The sequence below is a fragment of the Dermochelys coriacea genome, chromosome 12, assembly GCF_009764565.3.
Source record: "Dermochelys coriacea isolate rDerCor1 chromosome 12, rDerCor1.pri.v4, whole genome shotgun sequence".
NCBI classification, from domain to species: Eukaryota; Metazoa; Chordata; order Testudines; family Dermochelyidae; genus Dermochelys; species Dermochelys coriacea.
Genome location: NC_050079.1, coordinates 3,070,122 through 3,091,121, shown reverse-complemented (window position 1 = coordinate 3,091,121; position 21,000 = coordinate 3,070,122). Strand labels below are relative to the sequence as shown.

The window sequence follows — 21,000 nt, the reverse complement described above, 5'->3', positions numbered from 1 at the left end:
TTTAGCATGGTAGCTCAATCACAGCTAGTGCAGGTATAGCTACTCAAGCTCGGAATGACACTTTAGAGCTCCAGCATAGACATGCCCTGAGTGTCGCTTGGTGTAGAATGGAGATAATCATTCTTATCTACCCACAGCCACAGGGAGACAGTGAAGAATAATTAATTAATGATTGTAAAGGAGATTGACCATGTAAAACGCTATTAAAGGTGAAATCCTAACCCCACTGAAGTCACTTGAAAAACTCCCATTGATTTCAATGGGGCCAGGATTTCACACAGTCTTTGCACGTTTGTGTATATACACACACATGCGCGCACATACACCATATCCTTTCAAACAGCCATTTGGCTGACTATCTATTAAATGCCAGCAGTCAGCCTAATGGTTTACCTTCTCCACTCGGAAAGTGATCTCTCTGGAGGAGAGGTGCAGAATGGGTGCGATGAATTCACATGTGACGTCCACTTTCATTATCCGTTCCTTCCCAGACTGCTTCCCTATAATGGCATGGCAAATCAATCGTTCCTTCACTACCTGAACAGGAAACAGTCACAGCACACTGTCAGTGTGACACTAGCAGCAGTATTGAGATACGTATTGGCTGCTGGTACAAAGCCAATGGGTTCCAGGTGCACGTACAGCAGCCTGTTACCTATTCTTGGCACTCACTGGGCACCATGGCCTATAGTCATAAAGATATATACATCTGTCTGTAAAATGTCCTGTGTTTCTTTATACTGCATTCTGTTTTTTCAATACTAAAATGTCCATAATACCATGTGTTCTGCAACTCCTGATGAAGAAACTTGTGAATTAGGTGCTACCTATGACCATAATAACTAAAGCATCAAATGAATATTTTTATGATTTATCCCTTTGCCAAGCACAACACTTCTATTAAACCTGAGGGAATCATTTTTTAAAAAATAGGTGCTATATTAAGGAAAATAGATTGAAAAGGAATCCTGATGCCAGCAAACCTGCCCTCAAAACCATCACAGAAATTATAGGCAGAAGGACCCAATAATTCAGTCAGCTCTTTTCCTTGTCAATGCAAGATTCCTCCCTCCTCTGTGTTTGTCTGATCCATTTTTAAAAGTCCTCTGCATTGGGGCTTGCAACACATTCCTTGGGAGTCAACTGACCAACATAACAATTCTCACGTCAGGAGATTTTTCAGTCACCTTACACTTTCCCTTACATAAGAACGGCCATAGTGGGTCAGACCAAAGGTCCATCTAGCCCAGTATCCTGTCTGCTGACGGTGGTCAATGTCAGGTGCTCCAGAGGGAATGAACAGAACAGGGAATCATCACATGATCCATCCCCTGTCGCCCATTCCCAGCTTCTGGCAAACAGAGGCTAGGGACACCATCCCTGCCCATCCTGGGTAATAGCCATCGATGGACCTGTCCTCCGTGAACTTATCTAGTTCTTTTTTGAACCCTGTTATGGTCTTGGCCTTCACAACATCCTCTGGCAAAGAGTTCCACAGGTCAACTGTGCATTGTGTGAAGAAATACTTCCTTTTGTTTGTTTTAAACCTGCTGCCTATTAATTTCATTTGGTGAACCCTAGTTCTTGTGTTATGAGGAGGAGTAAATAACACTTCCTTATTTATTTTCTCCAAACCTGTCATGATTTTATAGCCCTCTATCATATCCCCACTTAGCCATCTCTTTTCCAAGCTGAAAAGTCCAGTCTTATTAATCTCTCCTCATACAGAAGCTGCTCCATACCCCTAATAATTTTTGTTGCCCTTTTCTGAACCTTTTCCAATTCCAATATATATATATCTTTTTTGAGGTGGGACGACCACATCTGCATGCAGTATTCAAGATGTGGACGTACCATGGATTTATATAAAGGCAAAATGATATTTTCTGTCTTATTATCTATCCCTTTCTTAATGATTCCCAACATTCTGTTTGCTTTTTTGAGTGGATGTTTTCGCAGAACTAGCCACCATGACTCCAAGATCTCTTTCATGAGTGGTAAAAGCTAATTTAGACCCCATCATTTTATGTTTTCCAATGTACATCACTTTGCATTTTTCAACACTTAATTTCATCTGTTATTTTGTTGCCCAGTCACCCAGTTTTGTGAGATCCTTTTGTAGCGCTTCACAGTCTGCCTGGGACTTAACTCTCTTGAGCAGTTTTGTATCATCTGCAAATCTTCTTCAATTTCATCCCATTACTCCTAAGCTATCCCCTATGATGCTATAACAACACGTCTCCTTCCCTGGAGTTTGGCACCCTCCCAGTACTTGTTAAAGTTGTCACATAACCAAGCTATGTACCCAGAACCCTTCTCAGTCTTGAGTCCATGCCTGCAGAGCTGCCAGGCAGTGAACACCTACATGCTGCTACCCAGCAGTAGCTATAACCAGCTCATGCTCCACTACTCATGCCTGCTGCAGGCACAGATCACGGAGAATTCTGCCTCAGGGGGTCTGAGAGGCAGCAGCCTCATGGCTCCTGATTGGCTCCCCACCCTCTGTAAACCCAAGGGATGGTCCAGGAAGTGTCTAGGCAAAAGTGTGGATATCCTGTAGCTGCCATGATCATTCTCGTTCTTGAATTCCTGTCTTTGACCTTGGCTTGATTTGGATCTCGCCTTCTGATCGGGACTCGGATCCTTGGTATTGACCCCAGCCTGGAATTTGACCATGAACTCCTCTGCTACTCTCAGTACCAGGTTTCATCTGGCTCTGACCCTTGGTCCTGACTGCCCTTGTCAGGATCCTGACAGTAAGTCAATCCCTCTAGCCTCCTGATTGTTTGATTCTCTTCTTTAGGCCCAATCCAATTTGTCAACATCTATCAGGTAATGAGGTGTCCATAACTGAATAGGATATCCCAGTAGCAATCCCAACAGAACCATACAGCAACCAGAATGTCTGCTACATGGAAAAAGCCATGCAGAAGTGTGAAAACTGGGTTTTCTTCTGCCACCAATTGGGACGACAGGGTCTCTCCCCGTGACATAGCACAAGATTTCCACCCCACTAAGCTCATAGACCATTGGGGATCTGCCAGAGGGAAGGGCAACCACACTGACATCCCTTTGTCTCTGTTATGCTATCTATTCCCCTGACATGCCATAGCCCAGGAGGGAACAGAAGATTTCCTCCAAGAGGGACAGCTAGCTAGTGAGTACTCCAGAAACACCTCTCCCCCAGGAGCATTCCAAAGCACTGACATCAGGGACAACACAAGCTCATAAACATTCCCTCTGCATTACTACAGCTATGGCCTGCAGTTCTGAAGCAGAAGGATCCAGAACAGCTTGACTGGCAACTCCTCTCTTCTACCTCCCTGCTGTTAAACCAGAACCCTGCAGAAGGACTTCCATTGGGCTAAGGAGAGGAGAGGAGGAAGCTTCACATCCACTTCTGAGTCCTCGCCAAACCTCACACCAATGGTGCAGGCTCCCTTTCACTCAAGAAAGGAAAGGGGAGTGTGGAGTGAGTGGAAAGGGCTGATTAGGTCCCTGTGCTGTAATGTGCATACATACAGCCCTGTTGGAGCCTGGGTTTGATGCCTTTCACGGCATGTTGCAGTGCTATACTTCATGTCCCATGCTGTCCCTGGGACAGAAGGGCTAGGGCATACTGGGATGGAAAATACTAATGAGAAATGAGCTGTCAAATATAATGATCAGTGGGAACAGCCTCTTAGAGTGGAAGATATCACTCTGTGTTCTTTAAAAACAATGCATTAGATCTAACGTTTCTCAACAGGACACAGCATGTTAAATGGACCTTTTTTTATTTCTTTATAAATATAAGTAATGACTATGTTCGAGGTTACTCCCTCCCATTACATAGCTATGTTTTGGATTATTCCCCCCTCCCATTATATTACCTTGCATTTTTCTGATTACTTTCTGCCCGTGATCCTAATCTCTCCAGACACTGCTATATTATTTCTTCAGCTTCCCTTCGGCCTCAGCACATGACTCCCTGTAACTTGTTGCTTGCCCCAGAAGTCAGCTGGTATTTTGGCATTTGAATGTTGGGTTTATGGTAGCTATAGTAACAAGAAAAGCCTTAGCGACTAATAGTGCTCAAGCAAGAAAAGCAACTGGTGCTACCATGGTAACTTGTGGCATTACAGCAATTCTTGAAAGAAATTGATCATTTTCTAAGATAAATGTCAAGGGACCAGCTAAGAAATACCAGCTGCAACAACCTAATTGAAACTCTGCAGCTCTTGCAATCCTTTACCTTAGGGGTGTCAGAGGAGCCTTCCAGCATCATATCCATGGTCTTGCCTGGGATCAGCTCCATCCTTAATGGATGAAGCTTAAACACTGGAGAGGGGGTCTCTGGTCTCTGGGGGGAATTCTTGCTCTTGGCATTACTAATTGCAGGGAAATGGTTACGCTGGCGAAATGGAGGGAAACCTTCTGTCATCCAGTAGAGCTGATGGGTTCGTCGTCCACGATTGGTTATCTTGAAGCGATAGCAGCAGGGATCCAGACTAGAACAGCAGAATGGAGGCAGATGGAAAAGGTTACTGATGGTGGGGTGTCTCTACCAAGAGAGAGCAAAAAGTCATTTATTTAACTGGGAAGCTACTAGAGCAATGTATAAAGCATTCCATTTGCCAATAGCGGGGGGACGAAGGGGTGATCACTAGCAGCCAGCACAGATTTATCAAGAACAAATCATGCCAAACCAGCTGGATTTCCTTCTTTGACAGGGTAACTGGTTTGGTGGATAGGAGGAATGTGGTAGACATAATATATCTGGACTTCAGTCCCACATGACATTCTGATAAGTTAGCTGGAGAAATGTGAGTTTGGTGGAACTCACATTAAGTGGATACATAATTGGTTAAAAAAACGCAAACAAATAGTAACTATTAATGGAATGATGTTGGGTTGGAGGGAGGTCTCAAGTGGGGTTCCACAGGGTTCTGTGCTGGGTCCAGTTGTTTAACATCTGTATTAATGACCAGCATGTAGGAATAGAGAGCATACTGATCAAATGTGCAGATGACACAAAGCTGGGGGAGTGGGGGAGGAAAGGGGGAGTTGCCAATACTAAAATTCAATAGGTAAAATTCAGAGGGATCTTGATAAGTTGGAGAACTGGGCTATAGACAACAAAATGAAATTCAACAAAGACAAACGTAAGGTTCTACATTTAGGGAAGAAAAACCAAATGCACAAATACAGAATGGGGGATAACTGGCTTGGCAGCAGCACTGCTGAGAAAGATCTGGGAGTTGTGGTGGATCACAACCTCAACATGAGTCAGCAATGTGATGCTGTGGCAAAAAAAGCAAATGCAATTTTGGTTGCATTAACAGAGGCATAGCATGTAAGTCATGGCAGGTGATAGTACCACTCTACTCAGCACTGGTTAGGCCTCAGCTGGAGTACTGTGTCCAGTTTGGGTCACCAATGTATAGAAAGGATGTGGAGAAACTGGAAAAGATCCAGAGGTGAGCGACAATGATGCTTAAAGGGATGGAATGCAAGTCATATGAGCAAAGGCTGAAGGAACAGGGTATGTTTAGTTTGGAAAAGAGGAGATTGAGGGAGGACATGATAGTGGTCTTCAAATATTTGAAAGGCAGCCATAAAAAGATGGAAAAACATTGTTCTCTCTTGCTCCAGAGGGCAGGACAAGAATGGATGGGTTCAAACAACAGCATAGAAGATTTAGATTAAATCTCAGGAAAAGCTTCCTATCTGTCAGAGCAGTAGGCCAATGGAACAGATGCTTAGGGAAGTTGTGGAAGCTTCTTCAATGGAGGTTTTCAAAAGGATGGTTTAGACCCAATAAATCCTGCATCTTGGCAGGGGGTTAAACTAGATGACCCTTGCAGTCCCTTCGAACCCTATGATTCTATGATTGCTGAAACGCAGCTATTCAACTGCACCCACAGCATTAAAGCTAACTCTTAACAGAATTCCATGTTGTGACATCCAAAGCGACTTGTGTGGCTTGAAGTGATGGCTAACACAATATGCTTTTTAAAGAGCCACTCTGTGTCAAATGGCCCTCAGTTTATAGAGAGCCTCCCGCAGCTGGCTACCTAACAAGCTGCAATAAAGAATGAAACAGAAAGGACCAAATCTCAGCATTTGCAGTAATCATGCTTCTCCTTACCTTTATCTCTTTAATATCCTCTGTGTATATGTGCAAAGCTAGTCCCGAGTCCCACTAAGTGAGCTGGTTTGTACTGGCCATGGCAGGAGAGGCAAGCAAGTACCCAGCCCCATTGTCTGTTACAATTTCCCTTCAGTGTAGCCACTGGGCACAGGTGATGGCTCGGGCTAGGCACATGAATACAATCCTGCCCAGTAGGAGCAGCTAGCTCAAGCCACTGTGGCCAGACTGCTATTTTTAGTGTGCTAGATCAATCAGATTGTAGACAGCTCCCAGCTGCAGTGTAGCTAAATAAATATCCATCTACATTTTACAAAATAAACCTTGGAGGACTGGAGGGGAGATATTGACCCTTTCCCAACATGACCCCAAAGGGACAGAATCCTGTCTGTGATTCCTCTCATTAAGATCTCTGCACTGCCAAGCCAATGGAGCTTGACAACCCCCCAAGCCTCCCTATGGGAACTGGCGGAGATAACTGGATTCATGCATGACCTCCAGGGATTTCAGACTAAAGGAAAGAAAGGGCACTGGGTGGCCTGCATCCTGCAACTCCATTAACTAGAGAAGCTAAAGCTTTTTTTTTTTTTTTTGCTGCTAAAGAGATCCTCTTTCATTGCAATTAGAAAACACAGTGTGCATTTGTATTTGACCATCTAGATAGACGGTTGCCCTTTTCTTCAACTGCTACAGATTAATGGCCTGCTCCAGATAGGAGCTGAGTGCCTTTACTCAGGAGGTGCTCACCACCTAGCAGGATAGGGCTCTACAGTTTGTTCCCATTGAAGAGATTCTGATAAGATGGTGGTAAGTGTGCTTCAAAAACTAGACAGTCAATAGTTTTCCCATTAACTACAGTGAGAACAGGGCCGGGCCCTGTCTGCTGTTAGACTGGAGTGACATCAGGGCTAAATAACCAGAGCTAACATGAAATGAATATTCAATGAGACATTGATTCCATTATGCACAGAAACATCAAGTGCAAGGTAGTAATTATTTCACTGTATACTGAAGCATGACTGGCAGAGGAATTATTCATGGCACAGTGACTGTCTTGTTTTGGACATAAAGAATATGCAGCCAGTGAAAAGTGAGTATAACATACCTGGCTAAATACAAAAACAGAGTTTACACGATATTCCAAGTTAATCTGTGAAAGAAAATGTTAAAAAGTGCATTTGAAGCATACAATGGCTGTGTGAAATATGCCATCTTATGCAATGACAGATCTGAACTTTAAATCAAGTTCTGTACAGATGCCTAACTTCTGGTTTGGTAAAAGCCAAATTCATCTACTATCTATGCCTCATTTCACTTTATTTAGTTGCATTTTTGCAGCTAGTTGCAATGGGGGCTTAACCCCAGGAAGATGGTGCAGGATAGGAGGGAAAAGATTGTCAGAAGAACATGAATTGAGTAATGCTGTCAACATCTTATCATGATGTATCCAATCTGGCCATCAGAACATGTCTGATCAACCACCAGGAATAGCCATGGAAACAGTGGTGAACAAACCCAAGCCTTTATGGAACTTATAGTTAAGGCTGCAAGTTTGTCCCAGAGGTCATGGAAGCCACAGTGTAGGAGGGTGGACACCCGCTCGGGCTCAGAGGGGTTTAAGATAGCCCTGGGAGAGGGTTGGGGCAGGGAAAGAGCTGGGCTGATTAGCAAAGCAGCCGCAGCTGGGGGCCATGCCCCAAACAGACCCAGCAGGCCTTATAAAAGCCAGGGAAGTCAGGAGCAGAAGAGCATTCTCTCTCTAGCTCTGAGAGGGAGGGACCTGGCTGCAGAGACCTGAATAGAGGACCTAGTTTGGAGCAGGGCTGGGGAAAGGCCAAGGGAGCTGAGGAGCTCTGGCCTAGGAAAGCCCCAGGCCCCAGCCCGGGGAGCAGCACAGAGCCCTCACCCACGCCCCAATCCCCTGCCCCAACCCAGTGAAAGTGAGTGAGAGTGTGGGAGAGCGAATGACGGGGGGGGGGCTTGACAGAGGGCCTCGGAGAAGAGGGGGGCAGGAGCGTGGCCTCAGGGACGTGGGGGCGGGGCAAGGGTGTTCAGTTTTGTGCAATTAGAAAGTAGGCAACCCTAGGCTGTGCACTGCTGCCCATGCCTCCCCAGCACCAGGGGGGTCCCAAGCTGCTCACCACCAGCCTCTCTGCCCCAAGCACCCCAGGGCCACCCCCGTCCAAGATTTATTCAGGGGTATATAGCGGAAGCTGTGAATTTTTGTTTACTGCCCATGACCTGTCCATGACTTTTACTAAAAATACCTGTGACTAAAACATAGCCTTACTTATAGTTAACCAAGGATCACAACACCCCCGACATCTACACTCAAATGGAACAAAAGCTCAAAACTAGCGTAGATGACTGAAAACTATTGTATCGCAAACCCTTAGAGCTAAATTCTTCTTCAGTTGAGACTCCTTTCCATTCACCAGGGTTAGTGGACTTTTGCTTTCCCCAACTATTTTCAGAACAGGCCCTTGCAGTCATTCTCCCTTTTCCAATCAAGAGATAAAGCTTTTCTTCCAGCTTCTGCCCTAACTGAGAGAGATCAGTGGGAAAAGATGAGGAGGCAAGAGGAGGGGAGAAATGAAGAAAGATGAGAACAGAGGCTGTCATGACTCGCAGGTAACTAACCTGGATCCGCAGGTTCCCTAGGGATCATCAGGCTCCAACCTCCAGTGATGACTTACTGGCATATCATAGAATCATAGGCTATCAGGGTTGGAAGGGACCTCAGGAGATCATCTAGTCCAATCCCCTGCTCAAAGCAGGACCAATCCCCAACTAAGCCATACCAGCCAGGGTTTTGTCAAGCCTGACCTTAAAAACCTCAAAGGAAGGAGATACCACCACCTCCCTAGGTAACACATTCCAGTGTTTCACCACCATCCTAGTGAAAAAGTTTTTCCTAATATCCAGCCTAAACCTCCCCCACTGCAACTTGAGACCATTACTCTTTGTTCTGTCATCTGCTACCACTGAGAACAGTCTAGATCCATCCTCTTTGGAACCCCTTTCAGGTAGTTGAAGGCTGCTATCAAATCCCCCCACATTCTTCTCTTCCGCAGACTAAACAATCCCAGTTCCCTCAGCCTCTCCTCATAAGTCATGTGTTCCAGTCCCCTCATCATTTTCGTTGCCCTCTGCTGGAAGCTTTCCAATTTTTCCACATCCTTCTTGTAGTATGGGGCCCAAAACTGGACACAGTACTCCAGATGAGGCCTCACCAATGTTGAATAGAGGGGAACGATCATGTCCCTCAATCTGCTGGCAATGCCCCTACTTATATAGCCCAAAATGTTGTTAGCCTTCTTGGCAACAAGGACACACTGTTCACTCATATCCAGCTTCTCGTCGACTGTAACCGCTAGGTCCTTTTCTGCAGAACTGCTGCCTAGCCATTCGGTCCCTAGTCTGTAGCGGTGCATGGGATTCTTCCGTATTAAGTGCAGGACTCTGCATTTGTCTTTGTTGAACCTCATCAGATTTCTTTTGGCCCAGTCCTCTAATTTGTCTAGGTCCCTCTGTATCCTATCCCTACCTTCCAATGTATCTACCGCTCCTCCCAGTTTAGTGTCATCTTCAAACTTGCTGAGGGTGCAATCCACGCCATCCTCCAGATCATTAACGAAGATATTGAACAAAACCGGCCCCAGGACCGACCCTTGGGGCACTCCACTTGATACCGGCTGCCAACTAGACATGGAGAACCGGGACTCCTTGAAACCCAGCTCACTTAGAACTCACCTCTGGGCCCCAACTGTTGGAAGGTTGGGGCTCCTGATTGGCCTACTTCCCCTGTTTATGCCAGAAGGAGGAACAGGAAGTCATAGAATCATAGGACTAGAAGGGACCCTGAAAGGTCATCTAGTCCAGTCCCCTGCACTTATGGCAGGACTAAATGTAACTGTTTAACTAGGTTCCACCCTGCTTTGGACTACACATCCAGCACTACCTGCTCCTGTCTCCGGATCCCAACCTGGTTTCCTGACTCAGCTTGATTCCTCGTATGTAACTCATAGTTCCTGACCTTCTGGTTCTGAACTCCAGCTGGCAATGGGGACCTGTGCCCACCCCACAAGATAACCTCTAGGCCTGACTGCCTACATCCCAGCCCTGACACTAGTAGACAGAACTCCAGCAGGGGACCCATGAAATAAAAAGAAAAGGAGTACTTGTGGCACCTTTTTGCGAATACAAACTAACACGGCTGCTACTCTGAAACCTGTCATGAAATAAAAGTGAGCTAGGGAAGGTTAAAGGACAAAGACAAATTTTGCTGCTCCCCCAAGGCACGGAGATGTGGAGCCTGCAGCAAGTAGAAAGAAAGCAGTACCCATTAATTTAGAAGAGGGGCTGCCTAAAGAGCAACATCAAGGTTCACTGCTGCTACAGGGGAGTATGGGAGTGATCCACACATCAGGTGAAAAAAGGAGCAAAATGTTTGAATACTCAGAAAATAAAAGTTTTTTTTATGTATTATTTGTCAATCTTCAGCCTTCTGGACCCTCTGCAATTTCCACTTAGTGACATTTTGTCAGCCACGTTCCATCTTGTTAGCATTCTAAAGTGGCACGTGACTTTGAAAAGGCTACAATATGTCTTCAAATGCAGTTATGTGGCTCCTATTTAAGTCAATGGGAACTGCCCTTGTAGCTACAGTCCTAAAGGACTATAATAAAAAACATCCTTGCTGGGGCTCTTTATTTGGTCTATGGAGATGAAGAAGCATCGGAAAAGGTGAGAGCCAGAGAGATGACCTACCTGAAATGGGGTCCCAAGTTGAGTGCTGGAGCAAAGGGTTTGTCCGTGACAATTGTGGTACCAATGCCAACAGCCTGGACTGGGATCACATAGGTATTGCTGTTTTGTATGAACAAGTTCACCTTGTCTTGGAATTTGACCGTGTCATCCAAGTTAGCAATCAGAGTCAGCGATACCTTAGCCTCCGGGGGAATTACACCTTCACTGGGCTCAATCCTCCACAATGAGTGACTGCAAGCCTGCAACAAGATCCAAAAGCTAAGATCAGAATAGAACCATTGGCCTCAATGTACCTGTGAGGCACTACAGGATATGATTAAAAGGAAGAGAAAGCAATGACGGGCATGACATTTCCACCAGCATCATCCTTAAGCTCCTGTTTCAAGAGAGACTAATTGTGTCTTCTACCCCAGATGTCGAGATGGCTCACTGAGGGATTCTGTTGAGGACAATCTCCAGCATCTTTTAATTGTACATTTGTGTTTTACAGCTCTGTATAATGCAGAAAGTGGGAAAGGCCATTAAACATGGTCTAGCACAGGGGTGGCCAACTTGAGCCTGAGAAGGAGCCAGAATTTACCAATATACATTGCCAAAGAGCCACAGTAATACGTCAGCAGCCCCCCGTCAGCTCTCCCCCCGGCACATTGGAAAGTTGGTGCCTGTAGCTCCAGCCCAAGAGTCGGTGCCTATACAAGGAACCACATATTAACTTCTGAAGAGCCACATGTGTCTCCGGAGCCACAGGTTGGCCACCCCGGTCTAGGAGATCCAGAAGGACTCACTCACAACCACCTGAAACAATACAGAAATATTTGAGAACATAGAATTTTTATGAAAAGCAGGGATTTGTTCACTGCTTAAAATGGACTGAAATGCTGTTTGTTTCAAGTGAGATCAGCTCTACTGAGTTTCTGTTCATCAGCCATGCAGCTCTAACATTATGACAGCCAACTAAATGGAGAAATACATCAGAAAACAAAAGAGCACATCAAAGTGCAGGAGCATTTAAAAGGATTCCAAATAATCTCCCCAAACAGTTTTAGGCTACTGCAGGGAGGGTGTCTGAGGAAGTGGGGAGAGCCAGATTTTACCTGAAAAGTGAAAATGATCCCATGGAACAAGTTCTTTTGGGGTTGTGCTGGTTTCTGACTGAGTGTAAGGGCCTCTCCCCAGTTCTGTGACAGGTTTGCTGCAGTGGAAGTCACTGCAGACTCAGGGCTTTAAAATTACATTAAATACATTACACTGGTAAAATTAATAAACTCAGTCAGATCCATTTAATTTGTAGCTCCCCACAGCCTCAGGGAGAGGAATCCTTAAAATAGAACCGCAAAGCAAGAGGAGACAGCATAGCAGAGGGCGGTCTGTTATGTCTAGCTCCAGTGCCATGCTTCACTGTCGAGATAAGGATGGATGCAGATCTAATTACCGGACCCACTTTGCTCCTGCACCTGCTGCACTCTCCCTTAGATACAGTCTACTCTTTTTTCTTTGGCTTTTGGATCTTGTGTTCCATAACTCTGCTGTTTGGACAGCTACCAGCGTGTTATCTGCCCCTTGTTTCAGATTCCAGGACCTTGTGTTTGAATGTAAAAAAAAAAAGCAAACATCATTCTGGGATGTATTAGCAGGAGTGTAGTAAGCAAGATACGACAAGTAATTCCTCCTCTCTGATTGAGCCTCAACTGGAGTAGTGTGTCCAGTTCTGGGTGCCACATTTCAGGAAAGATGTGGACAAACTGGAGAAAGTCCAGAGAAGAGCAACAAAAATGATTGAAGGTCTAAAAAACATGACCTCTGAGGGAAGATTGAAAAAACTGGGTTTGTTTAGTCTGGAGAAGAGAAGACTGAGAGGGGACATGAATCATAGAACTGGAAGGAACCTTGAGAGGTCATCTAGTCCAGTCCCCTGCACTCATGGCAGGACTAAGTATTATCTAGACCATCCCTGACTGGTGTCAGGGATTCACAGATATTAAGGTCACAAGGGACCATTATGATCATCTAGTCTGACCTCCTGCACAATGCAGGCCACAGAATCTTACCCACCCACTCTTGCGATAAACCTCTAGATAATACTGTCAGGGTGGTTAAGCACTGGAATAAATTGCCTAGGCAGGTTGTGGAATCCCTATCACTGGAGATTTTTAAGAGCAGGTTAGACAAACACCTTTCAGGGATGGTCTAGGTAATACTCAGTCCTGCCATGAGTGCAGAGGACTGGACTAGATGACCTCTTGAGGTCCCTTCTAGTCCTACAAATCTACGATTCCATGTGAACACCACCACTCTAGCATTCCCATTGAAATGCATGGGTGCTAAAGAAATCAGTGAATAAAGCGGTAACCATTGCTCACTCCCCCAGCCAAACCACAAATGCTGCATAAAGCCTTTTGAACTTTCTCCAAAGCATTACTGACCAAATGCATTCATTCTTTTAAGCTTTTGATCATTTAAAATGGATAACTTGAAGACAACGCACAATAGAGGCCAGGAGAAGCCTGCTTGTTCAATACACACATGGTGCCACCATCCCTCTCTACCTCTCCTGCACCCATTACACACCTGGTCACTAGCACTAGGGAAATCCAGTAGGGTGCAGCAAAACAGACTATTCTATTAGCATGTTCTATTTCAAGCCAGAAGACATTAGGTTTAGATTGACATTAATGTTCAATCTGTCTTCTGATTCATGCTGACACAAGGTAGCTGGCCTGAAAAAGAGACCTGACAGCTTTGTTGTAGAAGTGAATCTGCGAGTCAGGCAGCACATTGCACCACAAAAACTAACACTGAAGAATAGTAATGGAATGGTTAGATGAAGGCAGCTGTGTGCATTTCCCATTGTAACACAATGCAGACTTACAGTGCTCCAGCATCCCTATGGCTGACCGTTCAGGGAGGGGACATTAACCCTGGATAAAAAGGATTTGCATAACATACTAATTAGTTTGGTGCAGGTCCAAAGAAAGGGCCTACTGTTAGTGAACAGGACACTGTAATGATAGGAAAAAGATAATGAAGACATATGGGGCCAAACAACCTTCTGCCAACAACAGCGCGTGGCCCCAGAGTCAGAAAATCTGCTACAAGAAGGAGAGGTCACAACTTCCCCACCTCACACAGTGCCTGTAGAATTCCAGAGTAGGATCCCCCAAAATGGATATTAATAGCCAGGAAGAGGTCATGACCGGCACAACTGGAGCAATTAACAGCCTCAACCAATGAGGTTCCTATGGCACTCCAGCTGTTACTTAAAGTGCTCCCAAGCAAGGGTGACAGAAGCAAAGCCACTTGCCCTCTCTCAGGGAATGAGTCCATACTTGCACAGTCAGAAATAATTTACACCTCTCTGGACCACGACCGGACAACAATATTTGGAAATCATTGCCACAAGGGAAAGGACTGGCAATAAGAGAACTGGAGAGAGTAAGAACCAAAGGTGTGGACTGATGATTTATGATCAAGAGGGGAAAGATAACCTGGAAGTATTCAACCCAACTAGAAGTACTGAGTCATTATTAGATACTCAGCAAGTCAACTACCAAGAAATTTGTCTCTGGAAGAATGGAACAGTAAGCTACAGGGGATATACTTGATGAGTGTCCTTGCAGTATGAACCTAGCAGTTACCAAGAGAAACTCTTCAACCATCCTAAGAAGACAAGCAATTGTCACTGGTGACTCCATACTAAAAAGAATGGACAGAGAATTCAGCACGGAGCACAAGGACAACAGGTGTGTTGTCTCGCTGCAATGAAAATATGAGATATAACCAGCAATATTGGATAGGATTATGAGGTCATCTGGCAAGTCTCCACTGGTGATGATATACTTGGAACCAATGACTTCACATTGTGTGGAATTACACCAATTATAGAGGAGTTCAGGGACCTTGAAAGGGAGCTGAAGAAGAGAAAAGTCTAGGTAATATTCACAGAGCTCCTACTGGTCCCATGAGTGAGAGAAGGCAGAAGATACTGGATGAGACCACCACTGGCTGCACGATTGGGTTGTGAAGCTGAAGATTTGGGATTTGTGTCACACTGCGCCATATTCCAGTTGGAGAGAGTGCTGTACAAACAGGAAAGCCTGCATCTCACAGGTAGGTGGCTAAACTACTTGGTGGAAGACTAGCTAGAAGTCTTTGCTAAGAAGGAAAATGTGGTACAGGCTGAAATTCAGCATGTTATAAACAAATTGAGCTGATGTGACAAAGAATGGGAAGAGAAGCATTATTTCAGTTGCTGACATACCAATTCTAGGAGTCTGGGTAACAAGCAAGAAGAATTGGAAATTCTCATTGATGAGAAAAAACTTGATGTACTTAGCATTTATTGAAACCTGGTGGGATGATTCACATGACTGGAATATTAAAATCATTGATTATAACTCAGTTAGGAAGGATAGAGGGAGCAAAAGAGGTGGCACTTTACATTAAGGACATCATTATCTGTTTTAGAGTTATCAATAACTCAGAAGTGCAGGATCTTGAATGCATATGGGTCAATGTGCGTCTTTGATCACCATGGTCCTACAGATATCAACAACAGTATACTGCAGGTCTGGTGGAATTTTCAGAGAGCTTGATAGGAGGTCTTTCAAGCAGAACTAAAGATGTCTGTTAACGAACTGGCTGACTTGTATTTTTTATGTCCAGCCGACATAAATTACTCCTACTAAACTTTCTGTGAATTAGTTAATGCAGCTGCTAAGAAGTTAATTCCTGACAATATATACTTGGGTGATCACCAGAGACAACTAAGCTCTACCAGAAATTCATAAATTCTGGTAATGTCCAAGAGACCATTAATAAAAATAAGCAACTCAGTCAATTGCAGGCTCAAACCAGGTGTGATTGATGGAGAGAGACAGTCATAAAGATTCATTCTAGTTGAAAAGCCTGGAAGACTATCAAAAACTTTCTGGAGATTCCATCCTTGGCAAAAAGGAGTTTCCAATCACCACAAACACTATCGCATCCCAGCTAGTGCCTAACAGTTGTACACAGAACTTGGACAAGTCTTTCAGCCCTGTGGTCAGAATTGAGGTCACAGAGAGGTGGCAGGCTCCCAGTGTGGATTCAAACCTGATGGCTCCCTTTTCAGACAAAGAGCTATACCAGGCCATAAAGCTTATGGGAACAGGAAAGGCTCCATGCCAGGATAACCTTCATAGAATCATAGAATATCAGGGTTTGAAGGGACCTCAGGAGATCATCTAGTCCAACCTCCTGCTCAAAGCAGGACCTTCATCTGGAGTTCCTTCTTCATCGAGGCCCAAAAGTTGGCTGCTCTCTTTCTTTAATTGATGTTTCCAGGGCAACTGCATCTCAAAATTCTAGCGCATGGCAAAGGTCATTGCTATTCAGAATCCAGGAAAACTGCTGGAAGATCCTAAAAGCTATCAACCCATCTCTCTCCTTTATGTTACATAGAAGCTGATGGATAACTTGATTCTGATGTGCATCAACCAGGTTATCAAACCACTACTGCCTTCATTTGAGGACATTGTTCAGGCTGGCTTCATTTGAGGACATTGTACCCACGATAAAGTAATTCACCTAACACAAAACATCAAAGATTCCTTTGAGAAGGTGGGTGCCATTCTAGTGGACTTGTCAGCCACATGACACTGTCTGACATGTGATGCTGAACACTAAGTTGTTGCAGACTATTTCTGATAAGCTCGGTGTGGTTCATTATGGAAATGATGATGAATCAGAGCTTCATCTTGCAAGGTAGAGACAAAGTCAACCAACTTAGCCATCTGCATAACAGACTCCCACAAGGATCCATTCTAGTTACTCTCCTTTTCAACATATATATTTATGACCTATCAACAACTGAGGCAAATAAGTACATATATGTGGATGACATCTATCTCTCTGGTGTGGGTAACAATCTACACAATAACAAAGGGTCACTTAGCCAGGACATAATGTTCTGGCCACCTACCTTCCTCAGTGAAGATTTATACTAAGTGAGTCTAAGACGGTGGCCAAAACCTTCCATTTGAGCAATTGCCTACTGTGACAAAGTGGGAGGTTTTCTTGTACTTTCAATGGTTTATTTGCAGAGGGTGTGGGACTCAGTTCCCTTGTTTGTTACTGGTTTAATGAGATGGTGAGAGAGGGAGTTTGTTGTTACAGAGGGCCAGCAGTGGCATTTGGGACCTCGGACAACGTCCTGGAGAATGGATATCCTGGCAACTGGTGACCAGGAGGCCCACCTCAGAGTCAATGCCTGTTCTGGCCAGTGGAAGGACAAAGGACTGAGGAGAGAGGACCCCAGTAACCTGACCACCCAGTGGGGAAACAAAGGGTGGATGAGAGAAGAAGCTGAGAGGAGAGGAGACCCATGCAGCCTGTTTACCTGGGAGAGAAGACAAAGGACAGAGGTGGGACTTGGGGGAAGGTGATATGGATGCCCAGCTGGAAGGAGGGGGTTTCTGGACTGGGAAGAGAGAGCAGCCAGAGCCCACTTAGATGCAGGAGAGACCTAGATGTACTGTTGCTAGGCCCGAAGGCCCAGAGAGTTTCCTATCCTGTGTTCAGATATTCAATAAATCTTCCTGTTTTATGCTGGCTGAGAGTCACTCTGGTCTAGAGATCAGGGTTGAATCATTCTCTCTGGGAATGGAGGCCTCGGGAGTCCAGAGTGAGTGGACTCCCTGAGGGAGCTCATGGAGAGAGACAGGCATGCTGAGGGCTCAGAGAGGTATGGTTCCAGGAGGCGAAAGGGCCTACGGCTTGACCCCCAACAGAGAGTGGACCCCTGAGAAGGGCTGTCCCACTGAAGGGGGTTCCTCTCAGGGACCATACGGAGCCAGGAGAGAGCGTGAGTCCATGACACCTGCCCAATCAACCCCTCAGGCAAATGTTCTACAAACCTCCGTCCTGGCACTGGTATTTATTCCAGTGGAATATTGTGCAGCAGTTTGGGGCAGAAATCAGCATCTGCATCTCATTGATTTGAACTGAACACAGCCACCTATAGACTCACACACTTTAAGGTCAGAAGGGACCATCATGATCATCTAATTTGACCTCCCTGCACTTGTAGGTCACAGAACCTCACCCATCCATTCCTGTAACAGACCCATAACCTCTGGTTGAATTACTGAAGTCCTCAAATCATGGTTTAAAGATTTCAAGTTACAGAGAATCTGCCGTTTACACTAGTTTAAACCTGCAAATGACTCATGCCGCATGATGAAGAGGAAAGAGAACCCCCCCAGGGTCTCTGCCAAGCTGACCTGGTGGGGAAATTCCTTCCTGAACCCAACTATGATAATCAGTTAGACCCTGAGCATGTGGGCAAGACCCACCAGCTAGACATCTGGGAAAGAATTCTCTGTAGTAACTCAGAACCTCCCCATCTAGTGTCCCATCACCTGTCATTGGAGATATTTGCTGCTAGAAGTCACAGATCGACTACATGCCATTGTAGGAAGTTTCATCATACCATCCCCTCCATAAAATTATCAAGCTCAGTCTTGAAGACAGTTAGGTTTTTGGCCCCACTGCTCCTCTTGGAAGGCTGTTCCAGAACTTTGCTCTTCTGATGGTTAGAAACCTTCCCCTAATTTCAAGCAGTATTATTAGTAGTTGTCTTAGCCACAAATTAACATCTAATTTGTATGTGTTGGCTCACATAGCTCCCTCAAAACTTCAATGAGATGCTATCACCCTTAAAACTGCATGGAGGGCTATGACAGATGAAAACATCCTGCTGCATGCAAGGCTGACTATGGCTCCAACAGGTGCCAATAAGCAATGCATACTTCCCCAAAGAAGATCTGCCTGACTCCAGAAGAAAACACCTGCACCTGCAGTTCTTGTTGACTTGCCACGATTGTCTTCACAAACTCCTTTTAAAATGGCTGTTCATGCACTCCTGTCTAGCGCTGCCAGCCCAGTGCCAGTCGTGGATGAACAACAGCATAAAAGGGTTGATAGCTATGTTCTACTCGAGTGACAGCAACTCTGGGATAGAGAAGCAGGTCTGCTGACAAACTTCAGAAGCCCTGATTCACATCCTCTTGTTTGCAATCTGGGAAGCAGATCCTGGACTAGACTTAACAGGCTGCTGACTGGAACAGCCAGAGTGGATGACAATGCAGAAATTTGGCTTAGCCTGTTCTTCACAGTATGGCTATAGGGTAGTGATGCAGATGGTCAAACATGTGGTGGAGGAGTGCACAATTAGAAAACTGGAGGGTGGACTGCAACATCTGATTACCCTCAGTGATGGAGCAATCAGATGGCTGAACAACCGAGATCAACCTTTTTTCATTTGCAGACCGCTAAAATATTTCAAATGGAGGTGTGGGCCCCTTTGGAAATTTCAGACTTAATCTGCAGATCCTCAGGAGTCCATGGATCACAGGTTGAAAACCACTAATCTAGATAATGATTTGTGATGCGTACAAAAGAAGAATGTGCTAACTAATATAGCCCAGGACGGGGGAACTGGTAGGGATCTGTTACAGACCACTGAATCTAACCAGAAAACAGGATGAATTACTCCTTAAACACCTATCTATAACGTGTGGAAAGAAAAATGGTGTTGTTATGTGGACTTCCACTTGGGAGACATATGCAGGAGTATATGTCTCATACAGCCAGTAGTAACACATCATTGGAAGTTTTAAAAATTATGAATGATAACTTTTTAACAGAGAAAGAATTGCACCCATCATGAGGTATGACAGATTAAAAACTAGACGTTGCTGATTGCTTAGGGTCCAGTGATCATAACCTGCTTACATTCAATAAGGGCAAAGAGAACAGTCCCAAATGTATGCATCTATCTATCTAATTTCCCAAAGCTGAGGAAAGTTATGAGTGAAATTGATTGGTAGGAAAAATTTCAACAGAAAAATGTGAAAGAAAATTGAGTGTTCTTTAAGAAGAGTTTATTAGATGGCCAAAAGCCAAGATTTAACAATTGAGAAAGAGGACTACTTGACTAAAAGCCCATCCTGGTTCAGTGACCATGTGAAGGCAGCAATTATAAATAAAAAAACAATATGAACCCCATGGAAAAAGTGCAAACTGTATACAACTATTATACATTAGAAGTTATGAAGGGCAGAAAATTGATAAGGGACATGAGTTTGGAGCCATGACACTCAGTTCAGTTATAGCCAGCTAATTAGAAGGATTTGGCCACTTTGATCAGGGCCTTGCACCAGTGAAACAGAATTTTGGCCCTTCAAATCCAGCAGTGTTTAGTTATTCTTACCAGTCCATCTATCCAGAGTGACTACATTCTCTCAGGTGGGATTTTTAAACGAGGTGGCAATAGGCCCCAGTCCAACTCCAATACAGGTTTCTTACATGAAGCAACCTTTTCAGTCCCGTCCCCCCCACCAGTGAGGACTATGACAGTGAATGAAGAGTGTCAAGCTTAGAGTCTGAACAACATGAATCAAAGTAACTTCTAGACAATTACAAACACAATGCCCAGATTGCCAGGTACAGTCTGATCCTGAAGGACCATCACTCCTAGCAGCAGTTCTTAAGGAAGAGTCAAAAGAACAATGGAGAAGAGCACAACAGTGACAGCAGAGTCTAATGCAGAGCAAATGCTAGGCATAAGCAGACTAAGCAATTGCTTAGGGCCCCGAGCAGCTCAAGGAGCCCCCTTTTAGTTATTACTATGTGTTGTGGGTGGGTGGGGGGATATTCCTGCTTAGGGCCTCCAATGGGCTAGCACCATCACTGGTTAAATGGGTCATTAGCCTGGCAAGGAGATACAGTCCAGTGACCCTTTCAGTTGCACAATGGCCCCAACCTTCTGAGTGGCTGCTCCACAACTCTCATTTTCTTCTACCAGGGAAAGGAAACGCTGGGGAGAGAACAAAAACCTTCCGCAGAGAGCAGACCAACTGCAATTCAATATATCACCAGCCAACACAACAACGTAACCAATGAGGCCCTCATCTTGTACACAAAGCCCTAGGATTAAATCTAGAAAAAATGTGGCTGCACTTCTAAAAACGGAGAGACCTAGTGCAGAAAAGAGAAACAGCTCCTTTAACGGCAAAGATTAGAGAGATAGGAGCTTCCTCTTAGGAATGCCAGAAACACCA

At 44.8% G+C, this 21,000-nt stretch overlaps 1 protein-coding gene across 4 annotated transcripts in view; it reads right to left on the bottom strand.

Moving 5' to 3' along the window:
* Positions 1–21,000, bottom strand: part of HYDIN (HYDIN axonemal central pair apparatus protein) — a 450,179-nt gene that overhangs the window by 201,547 nt on the left and 227,632 nt on the right. For all 4 annotated transcript variants that reach the window (XM_043494938.1, XM_038368829.2, XM_038368830.2 and 1 more), the window contains exons 19-21: positions 10,901–11,139; positions 4,235–4,490; positions 394–537 (exon numbers count right to left, since the gene is read on the bottom strand). In XM_043494938.1, the coding sequence (XP_043350873.1) occupies positions 394–537; positions 4,235–4,490; positions 10,901–11,139 (639 nt within the window). The remainder of the gene's footprint in view (positions 1–393; positions 538–4,234; positions 4,491–10,900; positions 11,140–21,000) is intronic.